This window comes from Cetorhinus maximus, chromosome 2 (genome assembly GCF_964194155.1).
Source record: "Cetorhinus maximus chromosome 2, sCetMax3.hap1.1, whole genome shotgun sequence".
NCBI classification, from domain to species: Eukaryota; Metazoa; Chordata; class Chondrichthyes; order Lamniformes; family Cetorhinidae; genus Cetorhinus; species Cetorhinus maximus.
Window position 1 is genome coordinate 136555397 of NC_135880.1, and position 17686 is coordinate 136573082.

The 17686-nt window shown below is 39.5% G+C and overlaps 1 protein-coding gene across 2 annotated transcripts in view; it reads left to right on the plus strand.

The window, feature by feature from the left end:
* zcchc7 (zinc finger, CCHC domain containing 7) overlaps window positions 1–17686 on the plus strand; it is a 329245-nt gene that overhangs the window by 309579 nt on the left and 1980 nt on the right. For both annotated transcript variants that reach the window (XM_078569904.1, XM_078569901.1), the window contains exons 7-8: window positions 16649–16744; window positions 17087–17204. In XM_078569904.1, the coding sequence (XP_078426030.1) occupies window positions 16649–16744; window positions 17087–17204 (214 nt within the window). The remainder of the gene's footprint in view (window positions 1–16648; window positions 16745–17086; window positions 17205–17686) is intronic.

Consider the following 17686-nt stretch of genomic DNA (forward strand, 5'->3'; position numbering starts at 1 on the left):
CATCTTCAGCTGCTTCACGAATGATCTTCCCTCCATTATCAGATGAGAAGTGGGGATGTTTGCTGATGATTGTACAATGTTCAGCACCATCCGTAACTCCTCAGACACTGAAACAGCCCGTGTCCATATGCAGCAAGACCTGGACAACATTCAGGCTTGGGCTGATAAGTGGCAAATAACATTCATGCCACACAAGTGCCAGGCAATGACCATCTCCAACAAGAGAGAATCTAACTCCTTTGAGTGACGGCCTCCAGGCACTTCCCTCAGTTTCAGAGAATTCCTTAAATCCACCAGTAGCAGTAAAGCCTGTTCTCGTGATTCTTCTTCTCCCGCCATGCCAGAACAAATCCATAGAAGGCTGCAGGATGCGTCTCTTCGAGTACAGATAGTCTCATTCCTGCATCTGGCTAGGGTAGCTCAGAAAATCAAGCAGTTTTTTCTTTCAGCTGACCACATAGAACTGCTGTCTGTCTATAATATTCACAGATTTGTAAGGAAGCCTGTAACCTGATCTCAAAAATGGCTTCTTCTGCCCTCTTTCCCCATAACAATGTGAAACACGTTAACCTTGTATCTGGGTAAAAATACTAATTAGCTATCCTTGATTCCATCTTCTTTCGTCTTAGAACTTAGTGAACAGTTTTCAGCACAACTGTTTACATCCGGTACCTTCAGCACCTTTCTGGGACTTTGAGGGACACAGAGTCTACTCATTGCAAACCCAGAGACTGTTGCCACAGTCTCCAAGTGTAAATACTGTGCATCACCACCTCAGTAAAACAATCTAAAGCCTTACTTTCATCTCCAACAATCAAACCAATCAGGCTTACTGACAAGGCAGAGTTCAGAATAGGTCACATAACCCCCCTCATCTACCCTAAATTTAAAGATACAGTCCCAAAACATCATAACCTGATAAATCTCTCAAGTGTAACAAATAAAACCTACCGCCATTTTTTCAGAGCAATTAGCAGGGGACCAAAAATGTGGCCTTGCCAATGTCAAAGAAAAAGAACTTTAAATACGTCACACAAATGTTCAATGTCACCACAGATGTGCAGTGTCACCGCCAATGATACCCAGTTCTACTGCTTCATCAACTCTCTCGATCTCTCCAGTTACATAAGTAAGACCAGACTATATGCAGTCCCCGCCACAAACTACTCTTGCTTTATTTTGCCCTTCCTGACCACTCCTCAAGCTGACCCAGACTCTTTATAACCATGCATTCCTGAATCAACTTCAAGCTGAGCTTCCAAGCATGAATCATCTCGCTGTCATTGTAGTGCCGTCACTGATGGGGAAGGGGACAGAGGAGTGGTGGCACGTGGTGTAATTATATTTTGGAAAATTTGCATTGGCACCTTCTATTGTAGGTGTGGATGTAAGAATTTACAAGCAAAATAGAAAAATAAGGATAGAATATATGACTTTAAATAGGTTTTATGTTACATTCGTAAGCCACAGTCCTATTATCCCTGGCCTCTAACTCTGCTTCACCTGAAGATGTCACTTGGCATTGTTTCCTTGTGTACAATGAGAGATCATAAATATAAAAATAAATATGAATTGATGGGAGCTATAGTTTTTGGAGAGCACTATTGGCGGTATATCTTGCCAGTCATTTGAAGGTGGTATTTCTTTGTAATCACGACCATCTATTTGTGGTCGTGGAAACAAATTACATGTTTGTCTTGTGATTATTAATAATCCACCTTAAACGTGCAAACTATTGCTGTATGCAGGTCTGTTCAGCAACTAATATAAAGTGTATAGTTTAAACTAAGGTACTTCTGGATTCAGTTGCAAAGATTCAACATCCAGGAGATATTGGAACAGAAAGAGAGTGAACAAAAAGAGTTGATGTCTTCATTTTCCCTTTATATATTGACTGTGCATTTGTGTCACCTGCACATACAGGTGCAGTACAAGTCCACAGACTGAGATAAATTGTAGACAAAAATAATTGCAGAGGTTAAGTGATATTTAAGAAGATATTAAATCCTAAATGGATACAGATTACTAATTTAAACAGAGAATACAGAAACAAACAGGTCAGTCAGCATCTGTCAAGAGAAGGCAGGCTGTGACATTTTTGCTTTTATCTTATGACATTTATTGTGTTGACTCTTCTTCAGGAGTGTCTTCTCTTGACAATGCTGACTGACCTGCTGTATGCCTTATTTCAAATTTGCAAATTATTCTTTTTAGAAGGTTACTAGTTTGTGTCCATAATGTACAGTTCAGTGTGTGTTTCTGGCAAGGTTTTGGCCCTGTTGAAGATCAGATTGTCTATAACCAATTCTGTGCTCAAGCCAAAACTTAGCCTTCTAATTTTAAGAATATTCATGTAATGAATCATACTGTGACTGCTGTCGTCTTATTGCAGCACTTACTGTTTCTCCTTTAGATTGTATTTATTAGACCGAGTAATTGTTCATTAAAATATTAAAGTATTATTGTAGCAGTGCACCAACATGATGTAAGAGTTCAAAGTCCAATTGTTTCTGAAATAGTCTATTAAACAGTGCTCCAATAAGAATTCTTCCTTTACTCAATCTAGAGGATTTAAATTTTTGGTCTTGACAATGACAGAGCTTGGCAAGATGCACCTTGACTGATACCTAAAACATTCTGTATAAAATGATTATCCCTGTGTGATACTGTGTATATTGTATGCCTATTGTCAAAAGTACCTGCGTGCACATGCAATCATGAGTTTTATTTGAAGAGAACGCTTATCGGATTGAAGTCAATTTTGATATGAACAGCTCAAGGTCACCCAGGGAACAGCCCGACAAGTACATTTACATAAAATATTACTTGCGAAGATGGGTTGCCCAGACAGTCCATGCATTTTGTCCCCTCGTTCTTTGTCATGGAGATTCCAATGTGAGAGAGGGAGGGAGGCTAGTGTCGCAAGATAATGATTAACTGTTTTAATGACATTCATTCATTCCGTAGTAACTACTCATGCAGAAAAAGGGTTATGTAAAATGACATTAGGAGAAAATCATTTGTAATCGCATCGGGCTGCACTTTCAGGAGACATTAGGAGCAAATCCATGGCGTAGTTGGCTTACGCTTTATCTTCTGATATTTACTGAGTTTACTGGTGCATGAAAAGCTTTCACCAAGGATAGCAGATAGGATGAATCGTTCATAGGTATTGCTATCTACTGACTTATTACTTTTATATTTTGATAGTGTGGTAATCTGCAAGATATCAGTCTGCAAGTCCAGATTATTTAAATGTTTGTTAAAATTGTAACATGGAAGCTTTTCCACCAATAGATCATTTCCCCTTGTTCTATCTGTGCCTGCAGATAAATTCTGGAATATATTGCTCTTCAATGAACAGCAGAAAGCAGATAATTTAATTTTATTAATATTTTGTCATGGATGAGTTGAAATGGACGCATGTAAATTTGCAATTTTCATGATACAGTGTAAATTCATACATGTATCTGGTCATTTTATTGTATTTTCATGTAATGTTTGCCAGTGTTTTTGAAAGAAAGACTTGCATTTATATTGTATCTTTCATGGCCTAAGGAGATCCCAAAGCGCTTTCCAGCCCATGAAGTACTTTAGAAGTGTAGTCCCTGTTGTAATGTAGGAAGAGTGCCAGCCAAATCTTTACAGCAAGGTTCCACAAACACCAATATAATAATGACTAAATAATCTGTTTTTTTGTGGTGTTGCTTGAGTGATAAATATTTTCCAAGACACGGGAGAGAACACATCTGCTCTTCTTCGATATAATGCCACAGGAACCTTTGAATCCACAAGAAAGAGCAGATAGGACCTTGGGTTAACATGTCATCCGAAAGATGGCACCTCCAACAGTGCAGCATCCCTTAGTACTGCACTAGAGTGTCAGTATTTGTGCTCAAGTTTCTTGTGTGGGACTTGAACTCATGATTTACTGACTCAGAGGCGAGAGTGCTACCTTCTGAACCATGGCTGGCACAATGTTATGTTGAGGGTTTGCTATATGATATTCTTACCCAAAGCTGTCCTGTAAGTAGGAAGGTAAAACAGATGTAGATAGTGCTTCCAAGATTCAACATTGAAATGTTTTGAAAGCTGCCTTTTTAATGGACAGTGCAACAGCTTCAGTAAAACAGCTAGAATTTTACTACAAAAGTGTTAGCTATTGTATCTGAACATGAAAAATCCTTTAATTCTAGCATTATTGGGAAATGGAGAACTTTATACCGTTTTAATTCTCTCTGCCCAGGACCAATGTTCCTTTAATTTACCTTTATTGTGTAGGGTCTGTTTCTTACACTTTGGTGACTTTAAGATTGCAGTGCATTCTCGCATCTGAAAGAATGCGCTGCTTGTGTGCAGCCTGCTTGTCCCGAATAATTAGGCTTCTTTGAAAAATGAAGATGTTTGGAATTATCCATAAAACTTGTTTCTGCATCTATAACCTTTTACTGAATTGTCATCAAATGTTTGTTGATTTGGATGTTCTCAGTGTTATGAACAGGAGAGAGAGGTGGGATAATTTCCCCTTTTTCCCACCTCTCGACTGACCGCAACAAGATGTATTTTTGAGAAGGAATGTTTTGACTCCTAAAGTGTTGTGACTTTTAGGAACCAATACAAACTGGCTTTTTTGTAAGTTAAATCAAAAGGAAGGATAAACATTTATTTTCAGTACTCCCGAAATGTTATCGCAACAAACATCCACTTCTCGTACACACAAACGCAGGCACATAAAAAAGATGAGTTCTAAAGATGTAGCATGCACTTAGTTTTCTTACCATCCAGTTTTCTTACCATCCTGAGATTCAATATTACTCTATCTCTCTAAGAAGATCAGTGTAAGCTTTGCAGTCCTAGAAATTTTCTTTCAATTCATTGGAGGGGGAAAAAATGAAGGTTGGTGGCTTCTGGTAATAAACTCACAATGGTACTCCAAGCAATAGCAGATTTTTGGCTTTTCCAGTCGAAAGCTGTAATGGAGACCCTGTAGTTAAAATTACATTCTGCAGGTACAAGAAAAGCTCCACTCCTCTGCCTGGACGTGCGCCCACCCGCGGGATGTAAAATTCTGCCCCTGGAAACTATAGTTCGGGACAAAATCAATAGTCACTTAGACAAATGCAGGATAATTAAGGAAAGCCAGCATGGATTCATTAAGGGGAAATCATGTTTAACTAATTTGCTAGAGTTTTTTGAGGAGGTAACAGAGAAAGTTGATAAGGGAAAGGCTGTTGATGTGATGTATATGGATTTTCAAAAGGCATTGGATACAGTGCCACACAACAAACTAGTGAGCAAAATTTTAGGTCATGGAATAAAAGGGAAAGTAGGCATTTGAATAAGATATTGGCTGAGTGACAGGAAACAGAGAATAGTGATAAAACATTGTTTTTCAGATTGGAGGGAGGTTTGTAGTGGAGTTCCCCAGGGGTCAGTGTTGGGACCCTTGCTCTTCCTAATATATATTAATGTCCTAGACTGTGGTGTGGAGGGCATGCTTTCAAAATTTGCAGATGATACGAAGATTGGAAATAATGTCAACTGTGAACTTCAAAAGGACATAGACATGTTGGTGGATTGGGCAGACAAGCGACAGATGAAGTTCAATGCAGAGAAGTGTGAGGTGATCCATTTTGGCAGGAAGAATATGGTGAGGCAGTATAAAATAAAAGGAGATAGCTTTTTGAGAATTTGGATAGGGATGAGCAAAGTTCCCAAGCTAGTGAGCTATGAGGATAGATTGGAGAGGTTGAGACTCTTTTCCTTGGAGAAAAGAAGCCTGAAAGGAGACTTGATAGAGGTATCCAAGATCCTGAGGGTTATGGATAGGATAAATAGAACCTGTTCCCACTCGAGGCAGCATCAAGAACTAGAGGGCACAGATTCAGAATATTTGGCAAAAGTAGTAAAAATGATGTGAGGAAAAAGTTTTTCACCCAGACGGTGGTTGTAGTCTGGAACTTCCTGAAAGACTGGTGGAGGCAGGTTTGATCAAGGTATTCAAAAGGGAATTGGATTGTTATCTGAAAATAAATAATATGCAAGGTTATGGGGATAAGACAGGGTAGTGGGACTAGGTGGAATGCTCTTTGAGAGCCAGTGCAGACTTGATGGGCCGAATGGCCTCCTCCTGCACTGTAAAGATTCTGTGAGATGACTTTTTCGAGGCAAAGTCATTTTCTTCTTAGGGTGAGGTGTATTCCCCTGAGATCCTTGTTCCAGACTAGCCCTTTCTCAGCTTTTCTTAGGATAAATAAGATATTTGCTATCTTGAACCAGTTTCTGTCATGTAAGAACAATATCAATGTTTCCCATTGTCCACACAGTGGGTTGATGGCAGATGTAGTTGTCACACAATGAGAAATGAATGACACAATTCACACTTGCTTGTGATAAAGTGGTTCCTTAACACCCCTCTTTTGCAGGCACCAAGTCTGGGACATCCATTGTATTGATTTTCTGTATATATCCAGACAATAGTAACTGTAAATTCCACAAGTGATGTTGCATCCTGATATCTCTTCAATGGAAAGTCCTCCACAAAGATATTTACATTTTATTGACTTTCTGGAGACATGTTCAGACATGAGTTAATCCTTGTCTGTATCGAAACCACAAAAGAAGTCACCTGACACCCCGGAGTCCATTTTGTCAAGGTAAATTTGCCACATTTAATGCTCCTTTTAAAAGTAAAGTGTCCATATTTCTAATAATTTTTACGGGCAATGACCGTAACATCTTCCGCACAAAGGAAAAAAATTAAATTCCCTGACATTTCATTTTTTTTCTTTGTTACATCTCAGAGTAAAATGCAATACATTCATTCCCACACACTCCTCAAAGTCATGGTCATTAGAGCTTACTTGTAACATTTTGCTTCTCGTTTACAATTTGGGCTATACATCATCCTTTAAGATGAGGCAAAATTAAAAATCTTTTTCTGCATTTGGTTGGAGTGCATTTTAGTTAGGAAGACTTAAAAAAAGAAAAGAAACTTGGTGCCTTCCATGCCTTTTCCACTTTTAAGTCTCTAAGTGTTGTCAAAAGGCATTATATTTTTTCGAGCATATGTTGGTAGTTCTTCAAATACTTATACACAAAAAGACACACAGTTCTGGTGAAAGCACTGCTTCTGAATAACGTGGATCTACACAGTGACTGTTAGCTTGTCTCCTGTGTTTATTATGCAAATTTTGGTTAAAATAGCCAGTAGTTGCCTCTGCTGTTTGCAGCCCTGCCTGAAAAGACTTCAACCCTTCGACTTCTGTCTCCATAATCCATTGGCTTAACATTTCAGTTTTAGGCAAATTAGTATTTCTTATTTTGTTGGTGACATTTCGGTGTTAGACTCTCTTTCAGCACGTGCAGTGAACCTAGTCTTTCTCCTTTCTCCTGCACTTCATTCTTAGTGAGTTTTAAGTTTAGGTTGCTAGGTTCAGATGGCCTGAGATCTGGAACCTGCAAAATCTAGTTGTTTGAATCTTCAGGGGGAAAATCTGCATTTACTCCATTTTCAGACCTCCTGTGGTTTTCTCAGCAGTCTTTTAATTTTCCTCGTACTAACTTCCTTCTTGTATTTTTGGGGTGTGTTTTTCCCCAATCTGCCCCATGTCCTCTGGAACTCTACTACCTCTAGGTGTTTGTTCAGACTCCACTGCACTCACCTAGAGCACTTCAACTACATGAGGTGTGCTACTCACTTTCTGCTTACTAGCTTGGGAACTTTGCTCGTCCCTATCTAAATTCTCAAAAAGGTATCCGCTAAGCACACTTCTGGTGCATTTCTGTCAATTACTGCCATTGTAATTTCAGCATTTTTCCTTGCTCTTGGCTCTCTCTCTCTCTCTGCCAGTACAAATTCTCCACTTGTTGGATTCTTTTGGAAGTTTCCTCTACTTCCTGAGTCTCTGTGGAATTCTGTTTTTAACCCTTCTAGTGTCTACAGTCTCTGTGGACTTTCCAGAACCTCTGGGTAATACCTTACCTCCTGTGAGAGCTACACAAAGAATGCAGTTTACCAATGTAGGACATATCCAGATCCCATAGAACTGATGAAATCAAAAGGTGGCTGCGAACAAATAACACCCAAATTGCAGTTATAGCAGGGGTCTAACATCTGCAGTTCAATTTTTGAACAAGCCATTCAAGTTTGTGCCAAATGGTGTAGGCGGATGGTTGACGGAGAAAAAACCTTCACAAAGAGTGGAATATGCTTGCTTACCCTACTCGATGTTTCATGTGGTTTCGTCATCAACTTGTGGAATGCTGTTAGTGCACAAAGTGTCATCAGATCGTTCAAAAAATGCGGAATATCCAATTCAATGGATGGAGATAAAGATGATTTGTTGTGGAGGGCTGATTATGAAACCGAAAGTGCCACATCTGAGCCGGAATGGGATCCTTATGACGATGCCATAACCAAAGTAACTCGGTGAATTAGATGAACTCTTTGCATCAGATGCCAAAGACAATGAATTTGACAATATTTAAAATCTTTGATTATGGTTAAGGGTATCTTTGTAGAATTAATTCACTAAATAAACCGTGCCACATTAATTTAATATGCATTACCAGTGTTATGTTTTTTGCCACATTTCAAAATGGTGACCACCCACACTGGCAGTACACATTTTATTCCTGGTGTAGAAGTCTCTGGAAGAAACTTTGGAGGCTTCAAAGGTCAACAATCTATGGTATATATTCCTCTACATTTTAAAGATCTCAATTTGATTGTCCTTCAACCATCTAAACTCAAGGGAATACAAGCCAGGTTTATGCAATTTATTAACCTGTCCTCATAATTTAACCTTTTTGGCCTTAGCATCATTCCAGTGAGTATGTGCTGTACCCCCCTGCACTGAGGCCAGTTTATTCTTCCTGAGGTGTGATGCCCAAACGGAACACAGTACTCCATAAGATCATAAGAAATTGGAGCAAGAGAAAACCATACTCATCCGCATTCCATGTGACCATGGCTAATCTTGGGCTTCAATTCCACTTTCCTGCCTGCTCCCCATATCCCTGGATTCCCTGAGAGACCAAAAATCTGTCTATGTCAGCCTTAAATATATTCAATGATGGCACATCCATAATCCTCTGAGGTAGAGAATTCCAAAGATTCACAACCTTTTGAGTGAAGAAATTTCTCCTCATCTCACTCCTAAATGATTGGCCCCTTATCCTGAAACTATGCCCCCTTGTTCTAGGTTCACCAGCCATGGGAAACGACATCTCAGTATCTATCCTGTCAAGCCCCTTCATAATCTTGACTGTTTTAACGAGGTCACCTTTCATTCTTCTAAACTCCAGAGAATATAGACTTAGCATCTCATCATAGGACAACCTTCACATATCAGGGACCAATATAGTGAATCTTTGCTGTACTGCCTCCAACGCAAGTATATCCTTCCTCAAATATGGAGACCAAAATTGCACTCAGTACTCTAAGTATGGTCTTGCCAAAGCCCTGTAAATTGTGGCAAGACTTCTTTATTCTTGTACTCCAATCCCTTTGCAATTAAGGCCATCATGCCATTTGCATTCCTAATTTCTTGCTGTACCTGCATGCTAACTTTTTGTGTTCCTTGTACGAGTAGACCCAAGGCTTTCTGAAGATCAGCATTTACAAGTTTCACACTACGTTACTCTCTGGTCCTTGCAGCACTCCACTAGTCACAGCCTGTCAACTTGAAAATGTCCCATTTATCTCCACTTTCTGTTTCTTGTCCACTAATCAATCCTGTATCCATGCTAATATATCACCTCCAACTCCATGAGCCCTTATCTTGTGTATTGATCTTTTGCATGGCACCCTAGTGAATACTTTTGGAAATCCAGGTATACTACATCAACTGGTTCCCCTTTATTTACCCTATTAGTTACATAGTCAAAACACTCTAATGAATTTGCCAAACTGAATATCCTTTTTATAAAACCGACATTTACTTTTTCTAATCATAGTACTCTTTTCTAAGTGCATTGTTAAGACTCCCTTAATAATAGATTGCAGCACTTTCCCTATGACTTTTGTCAAGCTAACAGGCCTGCAGTTCCCTGTTTCTCCCTCCCCCCAGAAGCGGATTTGACCAAGCCTCTGTACAACTGAAGCATCTACACAACTTGCTGCGTCTCCAAACTAAGGATAATCTGCAAATTTGGATGTAGAACTCTTTATTTCTTCATCCACCTAGAGATCCCTGGGAACATCATGTATAGTATCCTGTCAATTGGAGTACGTTTCCTTTATCAGTACTGTCTGCTTCCTACCTCCCAAACCATAACAAATCATATGATGGTCACTACTCACAAAATGTTCCCTTACTGTAACATTATCTAATTCTGGTTTGTTACTCAGCACTAAATTTAATATAGCATGTTCCCTTGTTGGCTCTAATATATATTGTTCCAAAAGCTTGTCTCATTACATCCCAGAAATACATTGTCTTTACTACTTGAGCTGTTATGCTTCTTCCAATCTATGTGACAATTAAAATCTCCCATTGTAACCACATTGTTTCTGCCACATGCTTCCCTGATTCTTTGTATTTATACATCCCCCACTACATCACCACTGTCAGGAGGTCTGTAGATAACTCCCAGCAGTGTCTTGCTTCCTTAGTTCTACCCATATTGAACTGCCTGATCGACCTTACTGAAATGCTTTCTTTCTACTGCTGTAATTGTGCCAATATTGCTACTTCTCCTACATTCACCCAATTTCCCTGACATTTTTAAAGATCCTATAGCCCGCAATATTTACCTCCCAGTCATTCTCAGCTTATAGCCAGGCCACTGTAATAGCTACTGTCATCATACCCTTTAAGAACATTGACTGTCACATTTGCCCACATGACAACAATGGCTACTCGTAAAAAAAAAATGTGAAATATGTTGGAATGCAAGGATGTGAAAGGTGGTTTATAAATACAGATTTTTTTTCTAAAAGGCAGAAAACCGTTTGCTGTGCCAAAGGCTCATTACCACTTTATCAGAATTTTCAGTGAAGGACAAAGAGTGCTGACAGAGAATAGTGGTTCCAAACAAATTGACCATTGCAATTAAGCAGACAGGAAGCACGACAATTGCCTTCTAAGACCATTCATCTTCACCCAATTCACGGTGCACATCTTCCTGAAGACACGTATTTCTTTATCCATCCTCTTGAATGATATATACATACAAACATACAAATTAAGAGCAGGAGTAGGCCATTCGTCCCCTTGAGCCTGCGCTGCCATTTGATAAAAACATCGCTGATCTGATTGTGGCCTCAACTCCACTTTTCTGTGTACCCCCTATAACCTTTGACTCCCTTGTCAATCAAGAATCTATCTAACTTGGCCATAAAAATATTCAATGAAATAGTTATGAACTACAAAATAAAGTACCAGACTCTTTATCAGGTTATGGGCTTTTAATCGGAGCAATTATTTTCAAGCCAGGTTGTCCCAGAATCTTAGGAATCTGTCATTGAATTTTACTCCAGAGTGAGAATGTATCTTTCTCTACTGTATCCATCCATCAAATGATCAATTTTGTGTTCCTGTTTACATATTCTTTGCAGCCTTCAGAGAGCCTTTGTTTCTATTTCAATACACCCAAAGTCATCATCCTATTTTTGCACTGTTGTGCTTGTCTGAGTTTATTTGTACCCCTTAGCTCTTGGCTTTCCCCATCCTACCCAGTCACTGTTTTTAAGAAAGGCTTTGATGCACAATTTACTTTTTGATTTCCATACTTATGCTCTGGTCACTTCCAAAATGTTCAGTAAATAACAATAAACTGGAGCTCAGTTGACACCACAGATGTCATTCATCCATTTTGATTTCCAACATTCTTTCAAAACGCTGTATACTCTGACCAAAGCTGTTTTATTCTCAGAATAGTAACTTTAGTTTTAACTTCCTTCTGAATTCAGATTTTAATCTTGGTTTTAGATTTCATAAAATATTTAGTTCAGCAGGTGAAAATACAACTAAGATTAATCAATGTCTACTTCCTTCTCATTTGAGTCCCTGATATCTATGCTATTGCACTTTCCAACTTGTCACTTTTCTATTGCATTTGGACCAATTTCCACAGCCACTTTGAAAGATGTATTTCCAAATTGAATTTTGTTAACACAGCTTGTTTTTCCATTTGATTTAGGGTGAAAATAATTAGTTTTTGTTTAATTTCAGTGTTCCCTCATAACTCCCTTTTTCAAAATTGTACCCTGCACTGTAAGAGCCAAGAACCATTGCTATCTCCCCTGTGTTCCTAGGGAATGGTGAAATAATTGTTAGTGTTATTAATATCAGCAAGTTGACTGAAACATTTCATAAAGTTCCATTAGGGAGCAATATTTTGAGCATAGACTGAGGTACTTGACCCTTTGATGCAAAAGACAACATTAAGATTTGAGTAGGAAGCAGTGTGTGCTGTTTCAAGTAGAAAGTAAATAATAGCTTTGTGCTTTATTGGCAGGAAATTGCTTTTGCTTTCCCAGTGTAGAGATGCATCTCGAGTGCATAGGATATTACAAGAGATTATGAATTTATAAAGTCATCTAAGATCTTTCCACTTAATTTGATCCTTATTAAATGTTAAAATGCTGTCTATACTTAGCCACCCTCGCATATATACTTCTATTTTTTAGCCACCCTCGCATATATACTTCTATTTTGGTATGATGATCTATGCTTAGTTTAGAAAATACTGCCATCTCTGTGGTCACCTAGGACTAGTTATGATGACAGATGATAATAAACATACTAAGTCTGTCCTTTCACCATGCACTACTGTGGAAACAGGGTCGGGCTCCAGGGAATCAGGATGATGCCATTGAATGAACTGGTTTAATTCAAAATTAGAGGGACTGAGGCAGTTGGAACATTTTAGATGTATTTGTTAGTTATTTTGAACCTTTATATTGTTTGAAGGGGAGCTAATGTAAGTACATAGAAATGCCACCTAAATGAATCCATTAATGGAAAGATAAGTGACTTTATATATAAAAGGTATCATGACTTTAAGTTGATTGGTTGATTGGTGATTGTGAAGAGCACAAAAAGACATGGAGAAATTGGGCTGGTTTACAAATAAACAACAAATCTGTGGCATAAAGTTCAGAAAGTGATGTGCTTGAACTTACCTGTTCTTGGAGGAGCATTGCAAATAAAGACTGTAGCTAGGATTGTTCTGCAGGCAGTGATAATGCAGCCCTGACCTTTTTTTCCTCTAGTTTCGCTCCTATCTTCCCTCATACCCTCTGCAAGTTTGTCCTGTCTATGAAACCCAGCTCCTGTTCTCTTCACCCTAATCCCATTAAACTACTGACAACCCAACTTCCCTTCCTGGCCCTAATGCTAGTTGATATTGGTAATGGTACCCTGCCCTTTGGTACTGTCCCATCCTCTTTCAAATCTGCCATCGTCACCCACCTCCTCAAAAAAGCCACCCATGAACCCTCTGTCTTTGCAAACCATCACCCCATCTCCCCCAGTAGGTGTTGTTTCCTCCCAAATCTATGCCCATCTTTCTTGCAACTCCATCTTTGAACCTCTTCAATCAGGTTTCTGTCCCTGCCACAGCACTGAAACAGCCCTTATCAAAGCCACTAGTCACACCCTATGTGACTCACTGTGGTACACTATCATTTCTTATCCTTCTCGACTTTAATAAAGTTAACCAATCCAGCTGCCTTGTCTCTCCTCTGTTGTCCAACTAAGTGTGACTGCCCTCACTTGCTTGCATTTTTATTTATCCAACCAGAGCCAGAGAATCATCTGCAGTCACTTCTCTCCCTGCTCCTGCACCATTATCTCTGAAGTACCTTAATGTATCCTTGGCCCATCCTCTTTCTCATCTACATGTTGCCCCTCACGACATCATTTGAAAACACAATGTCAGATTCCACATGCATGCTGGCAACATCCAGCTGTACCTCACCACCACTTCTCTCAACCTATCATCCACTGCATCTGATTTGGCATATCGTGACATCCAGTACTGGATGAGAATAAATTTCCTCCAGTTAAATATTGAGAAAACTGAAGCCTTCAAAAGGCATTTTAACCCCCAAATGTAAGTGGGTTTAGGTCAAGTAGGTTGCAAAAATTAGAATAGATCTCAAACCCGAACCCAACTTGCTACAAACTTGCCCGTTTCTGGTTTAATAGAGGTGGGAGCCTGTGTGCCTCTGATTATATTTTCACCTCAATCGTTCCCATCCCCAACCCTTCAAGTCACTCTGTACCCAACTCCACTATCAAATATAACTCCGAATTGTGCACCTTGGATGTGATCTCAGCCATGTATTTCTAACAAGTAATGACCAGGTTTTTCTAATTGAGATTTGATAAAGATGTCCTTTTAGTTACCACATCTTCCTATTGCTAAAAGCCTTTCTCTTTGGTTAATGCTGAGGAATATCTTGCGTTCGATCTGTGGTATAAGCGAATGGCAGTGTGCAGCTGAATGGATGGGGAATGGTGCTGCACAGCACCACATATGAGGTTTCTTGTCTGGTGAAGTATGGATTCATTGACTGAGATACAGAATGCAAGTCCAGAATGTTAAACACACGAAGATTGATTTCTTTATTTTTATTTATTCGTTCACAGGATGTGGGCGTCGCTGGGTAGTATTTTAATGTCCATCCCTAATTGCCTTTGAGAAGGTGGTGGTGAGCTGCCTTCTTGAGCCGCAGAGGTCCAGGTGGTGTAGGTACACCCACAGTGCTGTTAGGAAGGGAGTTCCAGGATTTTGGCCCAGCAACAGTGAAGGAAGTTAAGAGTTCCAAGTCAGGGTGGCTTGGAGGGGAATTTGCAGGTGGTGGTGTTCCCATGCATCTGCTGCCCTTGTCCTTCTAGATGGTAGAGGTCGTGGGTTTGGAAGGAGCCTTGGTGATTTGCAGCAGTGCATCGTGTAGGTGATACACATTGCTGCTACTGTGTGTCGGTAGAGGAGGGAGTGAATGTTTAAGGTGGTAGCTGAGGTACCAGTGAAGCGGGCTGCTTTGTCCTGGATGTTGTCAGGCTTCATGAGTGTTGTTGGAGCTGCACTCATCCAGGCAAGTGGAGAATATTCCATCACATTCCTGACTTGTGCCTTATAGATGGTGGACAGGCATTGGGGAGTCAGGAGATGAGTTACCTGTTGCAGAATTCCAAGCCTCTGACCTGTTTTTGTAGCCTCAGTATTTCTATGGCTAGTCCAGTTCAGTTTCTGGTCAATGGTAACCCCCCCCCCCCTGGGATGTTGATAGTGGGGGATTTAGTGATGGTAATGCCATTGAATGTCAAAGGGAGATGGTTAGATTCTCTCTTGTTAGAGATTGTCATTGCCTGCTGGCACTTGTGTGGCGCAAATGTTACTTGCCACTTATCACCCCAAGCCTGAACATTGTCCAGGTCTTGCTGTATATGGACATGGACTGCTTCAGTGTCTGAGGAGTCATGAATGGTGCTGAACATTGTGCAATCATCACCGAACATCCCCACTTCTGACTTTATGATGAAGAGGTCATTGATGAAGCAGCTGAAGATGGTTGCCCAGTAATACAGTCAAGACTCGCTTTCTAGATGTCGGCAAGAGACTGCTTAGGTGGTGTGGCGAGGTGTGACTACTGGTGCTTTAAATGTTTTACCACTGGTTATGAAATTGAGAATACTGAATTTAAAGAGAAGTTGCAATTTCATTGCGAAAGCATAAAACAATCACCAACTCTGTCACATTCCCACTGAAAGAAATTAAGTAAGGGATGAATACAGATTTGTTCACTACTTTCTTATTAAGAATGAGTAATATATCTGAGTAATTACCCCTGTACAAATACGAGTAATGGTACATAAGTCTATAGTTTTGTTCAAATTTTTGAGAGTAAAGTAATTGCTAGGTCACCTCTATAGAGCTATGTACTCGTGTAATTTAAACCAGCAAAAGTACCAATGACATAGCCTAGCAGTAATTCCCCTACTGCATATACTGGTAGCAATTCTGTTTACAGATAACCAACCCTTTTCTGTTGGGCAGGGGTTCTGTATCTGCCCAAATTTGTTATGCTATTATTACTGAAATGGACCTGACATTTTAACAACAAATTTGGTGGGGGGAGAAAATTAAATATGTTTAACTTATAAAGTGTTTCAATCCTCACACTTGTCTCTGAAGTAAGGCCTTTTTAAAAAATAAGCATTAGAACCATTAAAGTTTACAGCTCCAAGATAGGCCATTCTGCCCAATGTGTGTGCTAGCTGTTTGCTCGAGAAATCCAAATGAATCAAACTGCCTAAAGTCTCCTCGTTGCCCTGCAGTTCCTCTGCTTCAAGTATTTACAAAAGACAACAGAGGATTGCATACTGTGTTGAGAGCAAGCTATCAGCCATTTAATAAAGCGGTGTGATTTGTGAAACTGGTTTCAAGATTGGGGTGAGGACATGTTCCTTTTAAGGGAGTCTTATGCTGAATCTGATCATGATGAACTTAACCTGATGACACTGGCTGGCCAAAATGGAAGAATAGTTCTCATGTGGATGAGCCTAAAAATACAATTATTTTATAGTGAAGTTTTATTAGTTTAAATACCTTTTATTTGCAGATATTTCAGTTGTAGTGTTTCTGAATTATTCTTCTGATTGTTCATAAGTTGTCACTTTCCATGTTGCAGATCAACCAAGGGCCAATTGTAAATGGATGTTCCCAGCGTGTTGCAAAGAAGTCTGTATATTGCTACAATTGCGCAAAAAGAGGACATTATGGCCACGTAAGCTTAAATGCTTCAAGTGTAATGCATTTTTGTACAATGTAATTAAAAACAAACCCAGTGACTATAAAATTGTATTTCAGATGCTTTCCAGAAATCTGGTGAACTCAAAGCACAATCTGAAATGTTATTGTTTTAGGAAATTTAATATCGAAATATGTTTACTCGGATGTTGCTGCCCATTTGCAGCTCTGAAATTAAAGTGCCTATTACTGATGACTTCCAGTGCAATGACACATAGTGGATGGGGAGAGAGAAGGGGAAATAGTCAGATATTTTCATGCCTTTCAGATTGGGTATGTTTCTCTTTATATTAAAGAACAATGTTTTGTTGATTTGCAGGAATGTTCAAGCAAATGGATGCATAATCACACCTTTCCTACATCACCATTTGTGTATTATTATGATACAAAGCGTGACATACAAATGAGGGAGTGGAGGATACAGAAGAAGGTTGAAGGTTAGTCCCATTTAATGTTGGAAATATAACTGGCATCAATCTCTAAAGGAACTAATCAGTCATGAATTCTTTATTTGTAAAGTGTGTTTCAATATCAAACACTGGAATGGAGGCACACAGATTCAGCCTCCAATCTCAACTGCGCTGCTTCATGGGGGATAATTTGAGGAGCAGGCTACTGTCATAGCACTGTAAACCAACCAGCTGAAGAGTAATCTAAAAAGAGACCAAGGAGGAAGAAATGAATGAACCAACCCTTCACAACCATTCGGCCCATCCTATCTACACTGCCTCTCCAATGGAGCAATTTACCTATTGCCACTCCCGGCCTTCTACCTGTAGCCCTGCACATTCTTCCTTTTGAGATAATAATCCAATTCCCTCTTAAATGTCTCAACTGAACCTACCTTCACCACACTCACAGACAGTACATTCCAGATTCCAAACACTCACTGCGTGAAAAAATTTTTCCTCATGTCTCC